The following is a 9321-nucleotide window of genomic DNA, read 5'->3' as shown; positions in this document are numbered from 1 at the left end:
ATGTTCCATCCATGGGATACCTTGAAAGGTGGCCCATGGGATTAGAGGGGTGGTTCAACCATGTGGGAGATAAACCCTTGTATTTTTTTTGGGGGGGGGGGGCACCTAATAGGGCTAAATATTAATGAGTTGTCTGCTCCAAAAATTTCGTAGCCTTTGTCAAAATTAATGGGCGAGGATATCTTCATTTCCTTATCAATGGGCATTTTTTCGGGGCGGGCGGCAAACTTTTCGATCACACTGTATGTTCAGGTACAAAGTATAGGTTTCATTGGGTCTAAATAATTCACTCGTTTTCTCTCCAGGTCAGTTCTTTACATATATTTGAATTTCCATGGAGAACCTGATACTGTTTCATTGGGTCTAAATAATTCACTCGTTTTCTCTCCAGGTCAGTTCTTTACATCTATTTGAATTTCCATGGAGAACCTGATACAAATATTGTATTTGGGCTTTGTTAAATTGACTTTATGATTTTCACGCCTTGTAGGTAATTTTGTACCTATCCTATAACTTCATTTCCCCCTTTTTTGCACTGATTTTAGATAACTCCTTACTATACATAATATATTCCTCTTTCTTTCGTCCTTCTTTCCCTTTATCTCCTCTTCCTCTCCCTTTCTCTCATTCTTTTTTTCGTCCCTTTCTCTCTCTCCCTCTCTCCCTCCCTCTCTCTCTCTCCCTCTGTTTCATTGGGTCTAAATAATTCACTCGTTTTCTCTCCAGGTCAGTTCTTTACATCTATTTGAATTTCCATGGAGAACCTGATACATACCTATATCAGCTCGAATAAATGTGCAAGTGCAATAGCAATAGAATATTTTATTGCCTATTCCAGCCATGTCTGGGGGAAGTTGCCCTACTTGCAATAAATTAAACACTTCTGCAGCACTATAGAAGAAAAGTGTTTGGTGTGGGTGAAATAGGGGAGTGAAGTTCATGGGTGAGACAAGAGAATACAGAAATACTGCATTATCTATTCCGAGAGGGTGGAGGATAAAAAATAATATTTTTTTAGTAACTTTCTTCTCTCTCTCTTAGTTTCTCCCTTTCTTTCTGTTTTTCATAACTTTTCTCTTATCGTCAACAAGAGTTTGCTTCCTTCCTCCTGCTCCCCCGCTGTTCTCAACTTTGTCTTCTTTTCGGTTGTCCCGATGTCTGACTTTATATTATTCCTTTTAGTTGTTTCCTTTCTTTCTAATTTATCACCGATCCCCCTTCTCCCAGAGGCGTAGCGTAGTTGACCATCACACATGTAATGCTCGAATTCGTATCTCTAGATTTTCGCAAAAGTTAACTCTCGTACTAATCTCAAGTTTCCAAGGTAAAGGTAGAATGCCACCATCAAACTCCTTTCATGAAATTTCGGAAAATGTAATCGTATAATGCCATTAAACTCCCATCATGAAACAGATTCCGAAGGCGCGCCATCTTTTGTACATTGCGCAGGTTAAAGAACTTAAATACTGCATATGAGAGGAAAAAAAAATGGTATTGATTAATTTTATCATGTAACTCCAAGTACCTACACAAGACAAGTAACACAGTTGCGCATTGTGGGAGCTCGGGCACAGACGAGTGTTCTATTTTTTTAGTGGACTAGATAAAAATCTTTATGAAAACTTTTTGGGGGCTTTGAAAAAACCCCTTTTCGTTTTGCACAAGTGGTGTTTAAAACAAAATCTTGACCATGGCTGCCCCGGGAGCCTGTACTCGGTTTAGTGATAACTATGATCTGAAAGAAGAACTTGGAAAGTAAGTTTGTGTGTTTTTTTATCACAGAAGGTCCCGGGTTCGAATCCCACCATCGACAAAAATTTGTACTCGTTTTTTGATTGCAAATATTTCAACGGGTTAGTTTCTGGTGTTCTCATTAAATTAATTCCTCATGTTGTTCATTCTGTGATTGCATGTCCTAACATATTTCTGATAGGTGATAAGGAACCACAATATTTACATCTCTCATCTCCTCGGTGAGACAAGAGAATACAGAAATACTGCATTATCTATTCCGAGAGGGTGGAGGATAAAAAATAATATTTTTTTAGTAACTTTTTTTTTCTGATAAAAAATAGTTTACGTTGGCAAAACTGATTTCAAAATCTTCATTTTCTTTTCGTGCGTTTTTTTGAAAATTGATAAAAATGAACTTGAACAGTTTCCCCCAGCCTCTTTTCTAGTTCTTTTTCTACGTCCGAGATAAGTTTTCTTCCTTGTCACTCAAAGTTTTATCTTAATTAAACGTGTTCTTTTATTATTTTAATTAACCTCTCGAAATATTTCACATTTCTGCTCTCCCCTGGTGTACATTGCGCAGGTTAAAGAACTTAAATACTGCATATGAGAGGAAAAAAAAATGGTATTGATTAATTTTATCATGTAACTCCAAGTACACAAGACAAGTAACACAGTTGCGCATTGTATTCTTGCGCTTTCTCTTCCGGCTTTCTACCGTGGTACGTGCTCTATTGAGGACACTAATTTAGTAAATTACATTGCTTTTAGGATGAGGCTGTGGTCTAGTAATTAATTTTAGATTTTTATTTTATGTTTTTAAATAAAACTGACTGATTTCCAAAATTTCTAGCCCAAGCCCCTCGAAATCCGATGAATACGTTCACACTATTTTCTTTCTGGGTATCGTACCTTCCATTTTATGTGTACATAAATCTTTTATTCCCTGCTTTTTTTTGTCCCATTAACTTATTTAAAGTAGATAGATAATGGCTACCTTCTTGTAAATTTTTTCTCCCTATTAAAAAATTGTTTTTCTTTTTTCAAAAAAATCATTTGTTTTTTTTATTTGCTCTATCAGTTTGTCTCTTGAACTTTCGCGTCGCATTGGTACGTGGTTATTTGTGTTTTAGACTAAAGCATCCCTAAAAGGAGATTTAGAAAAAAAAGTCGACGCCTTCAGTCGACGAGGGAATCTATGTTATCGAGACAGTGTATGGTTTCAGTCGACATCGATCGACGGCGTCGACTATGTGTGGACTTTACCTATCCTCTGTTAAAAACTCTATCAGTTTGTCTCTTGAACTTTCGCGTCGCATTGGTACGTGGTTATTTGTGTTTTAGACTAAAGCATCCCTAAAAGGAGATTTAAGAAAAAAAAAGTCGACGCCTTCAGTCGACGAGGTGAATCTATGTTGTCGAGACAGTGTATGGTTTCAGTCGACATCGATCGACGGCGTCGACTATGTGTGGACTTTACCTGTCCTCTGTTAAAACTTACAAGAGTTGCATATTTCAAGCACCCATTTTGACTCGATAGCACGTTACACCTTGTAAGTCTGTATTTTATGTGCATCAATATTTAATATGAGCTGGATTGACCTCAAGGTTTACTGATGTGAGTTGTATATTGATCTACTTTACGTTAGGGTACCGTATGGTTTGCTGCTCCCAATTTGACTAAAAATTTACCCTGTCAAAAATTCTACTTTACGTTACGTTAGGATATGGTTTGGTGCTCCCAGATTTGACTAAAAATTAACCTTTCAAAAATTCTACTTTACGTTACGTTAGGATATGGTGCTCCACAATTTGACTAAAAATTTACCCAGTTACTACACACAAAAACAAACAAACTAAGGATTTCGTACCTACTAAATATTTTCTTTTTCAAAAGGTTTGATAGAGGAAACTGTAACACCGGAGGGAATCGAACCTATAGGGTAGGCGTGCTGCCCTCCAAGCTAACTAGTTTAGCATTCCTCATAAATTCACGTCACTTGAGCTCATGTGACGTGAGGTGGCTATGATGAACAAAATCACCTAGGTACCTATTTGAACTACGTACAAAACTTTCCGACTCCCCATGAGCTCACGTGACGTGATAGTAGAGTGTTTCTACCTTTATGGACTTTTTTTTTTTACGGATGTCTTTAGACATTACATAAACAAAAACTATCAGGTGTTTATCTTCCCACGAAGTGCACAAACAAACTAAACGTTTTAATACCTAACAGCTAACAGTCCTACCTAAAACAGGTCGATTTTTATACAGGGTGCGATCATAAAGGTGTTCTTGAATTTTTTTAATGGGTGTGGCCACCATAGCCATAGCGGGTCAAGCGGGTGGTACACCTGTGGAGATTAGACCGGTGAAATTTCCATGGGTACCTTGTATTTTTTTTTTTTTAATTGGGCACCTAATAGGGCTAAAAATTAATGAGTTGTCTGCTCCAAAAATTTCGTAGCCTTTGTCAAAATTAATGGGCGAGGATATCTTCATTTCCTTATCAATGGGCATTTTTTCGGGGCGGGCGGCAAACTTTTCGATCACACTGTATGTATGTTCAGGTACAAAGTATAGGTTTCATTGGGTCTAAATAATTCACTCGTTTTCTCTCCAGGTCAGTTCTTTACATATATTTGAATTTCCATGGAGAACCTGATACTTATATCAGCTCGAATAAATGTGCAATAGCAATAGAATATTTTATTGCCTATTCCAGCCATGTCTGGGGGAAGTTGCCCTACTTGCAATAAATTAAACACTTCTGCAGCACTATAGAAGAAAAGTGTTTGGTGTGGGTGAAATAGGGGAGTGAAGTTCATGGGTGAGACAAGAGAATACAGAAATACTGCATTATCTATTCCGAGAGGGTGGAGGATAAAAAATAATATTTTTTTAGTAACTTTTTTTTCTGATAAAAAATAGTTTACGTTGGCAAAACTGATTTCAAAATCTTCATTTTCTTTTCGTGCGTTTTTTTGAAAATTGATAAAAATGAACTTGAACAGTTTCCCCCAGCCTCTTTTCTAGTTCTTTTTCTACGTCCGAGATAAGTTTTCTCCTAACATATTTCTGATAGGTGATAAGGAACCACAATATTTACATCTCTCATCTCCTCTAAGCTGCCTGATCATTCTGCCATAACATCTATCTATTCCTGTTAAGATAATAATGATGTGCCTATCTAATGCTAATTATGTAATGTATTACTATGTGATAGCATGGTGTTCATTCTAAAAATACATCCACACAGATGAATTTCTTATCAAATTAATTTCTATATTTACATTTCAATGCTGATTTTTTTTTTAGAAGTATTACAATATTGTGAAAATATTCAGTAGGCCTGTGTTTAATTGTTTTATTTCATTCAGAACATTTTTCCATTGTTCTTATGCTGACATTTCCTTTTCTGCACTTGTGTAGTGATAAACTATTCATTATCAATAATAATTTCTTGTTTCTATTTTAATCAACTGCACAAAGGTTGTGTTTGTGTAGCTTGACAAACAATTACAATAGTGATGAGAGTAAGAGCTTAGTAGTACCATAGGGATAACAGTCAAGTTTGTGTGTTTTTTTATCATCATCTACTTGTACTTCTATTTAAATTAATTCCTCATGTTGTTCATTCTGTGATTGCATGTCCTAACAACCTAACATATTTCTGATAGGTGATAAGGAACCACAATATTTACATCTCCTCTAAGCTGCCTGATCATTCTGCCATAACATCTATCTATTCCTGTTAAGATAATAATGATGTGCCTATCTAATGCTAATTATGTAATGTATTACTATGTGATAGCATGGTGTTCATGTTTGTGTGTTTTTTTATCATCATCTACTTGTACTTCTATTTAAATTAATTCCTCATGTTGTTCATTCTGTGATTGCATGTCCTAACATATTTCTGATAGGTGATAAGGAACCACAATATTTACATCTCCTCTAAGCTGCCTGATCATTCTGCCATAACATCTATCTATTCCTGTTAAGATAATAATGATGTGCCTATCTAATGCTAATTATGTAATGTATTACTATGTGATAGCATGGTGTTCATTCTAAAAATACATCCACACAGATGAATTTCTTATCAAATTAATTTCTATATTTACATTTCAATGCTGATTTTTTTTTTTAGAAGTATTACAATATTGTGAAAATATTCAGTAGGCCTGTGTTTAATTGTTTTATTTCATTCAGAACATTTTTCCAATGTTCTTATGCTGACATTTCCTTTTCTGCACTTGTGTAATGATAAACTATTCATTATCAATAATAATTTGTTTCTATTTTAATTAACTGCACAAAGGTTGTGTTTGTGTAGCTTGACAAACAATTACAACAGTGATAAGAAGAGTAAGAGCTTAGTAGTACCATAGACCATAGGCATAACAGTCAGCCCAATAGATGATGGAACTTTCAGAATAGTTATTCATATTATAGCTAGGGCCACACTCAGAGATCAAACTATGTTTAACTTTTAATCTGTTGCTTAATCTACTAAGATTAAAAGTTAATCATATAATTTAATCTCTGACTGTGGCAGTGGCCAAGCTATTAATCATGCAAAAAAAAAAACCTCTTGTAACATTCACTTTTTTTAGCCTATTCTGATTATTGAATGTTATACCAACAGACAGTCTATTGGACAAACACAACATGGTGCCTGATGAAGATAAAACCCTTATATTTTCATGTGGTACTGGTACTAGTGTCAGGTGCCTACCTCCTCTAAGATTCACATCTGTATATTATCAACATGAGTATTTGGACTGAAAACAGACCTACTACCGAACCAAATCTGTGACTGGTCATTAATTATTCTGACATCTGGCAATTGCTAAATTAATACACATGTATGTGTATTTGTTTACATGATGTAGTTGTAGTGCTGAATGAATGTAGAATATGTAGGTAAATACTCAATGCTGGTTTACTATAAATATTTGAGACTGTACTCGCACTTCAATTTGAAGTTCAAATTTTAAACAGGGAACACAAAGGCTATATAAGAAAACGAGCGAACAAATCTGCCCAAGTACTTAACTTATCAATTTGCCTAAGTAACCCCTTCTCTTCCTTCGCCATCAGAAATCGCAAAGGCAGCAAATCTCAGCACAGAAGACGAGAAAAAAGAAAATTACAAGAAGAACGTGGGCAATGAATATGATAATAAAAACGAAAAGAAAGCCATTTTGCGAACAGAAAGAATTTTCTGCTGTGCGAAAATGGGGAGAATCCCAGGCACTGAACTTAGACGTGACAGGCAGGACTTGGTTGTGTGAAGATTCCTACGAGACAGACCACACGAGTCTAATGTAGCAGTTGTTTCATTGGTACGAAAAAGACAACGGAGTTTTTATCGAGAAGGCGGACAGGATAGGAGAAAGCAACCCGTTCCGAGATGGCGAAAACGAACCTTATCCGCCCAGGGCGGGAATCGAACATGCGTCCTAGGGCTTAGTAGGAGAAAGCAACCCGTTCCGAGATGGCGAAAACGAACCTTATCTATTTAGGATAAAGTCCGCCCAGGGCGGGAATCGAACATGCGTGCTAGGGCTTACTAGGAGAAAGCAACCCGTTCCGAGATGGCGAAAACGAACCTTATCTATTTAGGATAAAGTCCGCCCAGGGCGGGAATCGAACATGCGTCCTAGGGCTTACAAGGCAGGCGCGCTACCTTTCAAGCCCAACAGGCTGGACTGTGGAACTTTTAGGATAAGGTACGCCCCGGGCGGGAACCGGACCCGCTATCACTGTTTCCGGACATTTGGACCAGAGTGTACTCTATTTGGCCCAGGTTAGTACGGTGCGAAGTTCTCTTCCACCTAACCTTTCTTCGGAGTTTCGATCATTTATGTGGGTTTAAACTCTGTTTATCCTCTAAGATTCACATCTGTATATTATCAACATGAGTATTTGGACTGAAAACAGACCTACTACCGAACCAAATCTGTGACTGGTCATCAATTATTCTGACATCTGGCAATTGCTAAATTAATACACATGTATGTGTATTTGTTTACATGATGTAGTTGTAGTGCTAAATGAATTTAGAATATGTAGGTAAATACTCAATGCTGGTTTACTATAAATATTTGAGACTGTACTCGCTTTTCAATTTGAAGTTCAAATTTTAAACAGATCATTGTCCTAGAAATATACCTACAAAGATTTTACCCACCCATAAAAACTTACTGTCAGGGTTGAAATAAATAATAATAATAAAAAAACTAGACCTCGATTTTAAAGGCTGACATTTAATTGTAATAACACCGATAAATAACTAAGGTACATTCAGACTTGAAATATCAAAATTCCTATAGTCCCATACCCAACACCTATGGTAAAGTTTCTTGCATTCAAAATTCAGCCAGGGCTGCGTTATTGGGGTTAAAATACTCGGACTCAGGGACTTTTTTTTTGTCATCTTGAGATTCGAACCTGAATCATCAATTATTCTGACATCTGGCAATTGCTAAATTAATACACATGTATGTGTATTTGTTTACATGATGTAGTTGTAGTGCTAAATGAATGTAGAATATGTAGGTAAATACTCAATGCTGGTTTACTATAAATATTTGAGACTGTAGACTGTACTCGCACTTCAATTTGAAGTTCAAATTTTAAACAGATAGGTAGATACCTGTACTTATCTACAACATGTATTTTATTAATTTCCAAAATCAAATCTCTACACATGCTCTTCTATTGGAGAAAACACAAAGAATAAAATTTGTGTACAATTTTCTAAGAATAAATTTGTTTATTTGGATTTTAGTTATTTTCAATTTTGCACTCTAAATTTCTTTGATAAAAAAGAATAAATAAATAAAATACACCCACTCCCTGAATAAAAAAAGATATTCTGATTGCTCCGAAATGTAACTGTAGGTAGATACCTATTACCTACTAAACTGTAGCTGTTAGGTAGGGAATTATCTACTCTCTTTGAAGCTTTTTTTTTTACTGTCAATTTTTGCAATAGGTACCTATTGTTTCTTAGCTTACTTATCAATTTTCCTCGGCAACTTGGAAAAAAAAAGTGGGGATGGAAGGGTGCACCTTATCCTCAGAGTGAGGAGAAAAACCTACTTATTTTACTATTTTTATTTTGAGTCCCACATTTTGCTGCCAGAGCTGCATTTTTTTTTAATCTCCTTATCAATTTTCCCCCCTCTATCCTCACCTACATCCTTGCCAAAACTGGGACTCAAATAGATAATGAACCTCCCCCCCATATTATTCCCTATAATAAGCTTCTGTGCTTCTAAACATTACCTACATTCCCTCTAATATCTCTCCCCTCCCTCCCACTATCCACTTAATCACCCCCCTATAATACCTTTCCCACTATCCCTTTAATCAACCCCTATAATACCTTTCCCACTGTCCCCCTTAATTACCCCCTATAATACCTTTCCCACTATCCCCTTAATCACCCCCCTATAATACCTTTCCCACTATCCCTTTAATCAACCCCTATAATACCTTTCCCACTGTCCCCCTTAATTACCCCCTATAATACCTTTCCCACTATCCCCTTAATTACCCCCTAATATACCTCT

At 36.2% G+C, this 9321-nt stretch overlaps 1 protein-coding gene across 1 annotated transcript in view; it reads left to right on the top strand.

Moving 5' to 3' along the window:
- The first annotated feature begins 1441 nt into the window (after positions 1 to 1441).
- LOC103509280 (calcium/calmodulin-dependent protein kinase type II alpha chain) overlaps positions 1442 to 9321 on the top strand; it is a 132558-nt gene continuing 124678 nt past the window's right edge. Inside the window, exon 1 of the mRNA XM_026823662.1 lies at positions 1442 to 1755. Coding sequence (XP_026679463.1) covers positions 1691 to 1755 — 65 coding nt within the window. The 5' untranslated portion in view covers positions 1442 to 1690. The remainder of the gene's footprint in view (positions 1756 to 9321) is intronic.

This window comes from Diaphorina citri, unplaced genomic scaffold (genome assembly GCF_000475195.1).
Source record: "Diaphorina citri unplaced genomic scaffold, Diaci psyllid genome assembly version 1.1 scaffold481, whole genome shotgun sequence".
Taxonomy (NCBI): Eukaryota; Metazoa; Arthropoda; class Insecta; order Hemiptera; family Psyllidae; genus Diaphorina; species Diaphorina citri.
Note: the sequence above shows the minus strand (reverse complement) of the source record. Positions and strands in the feature narration are given on the sequence as shown.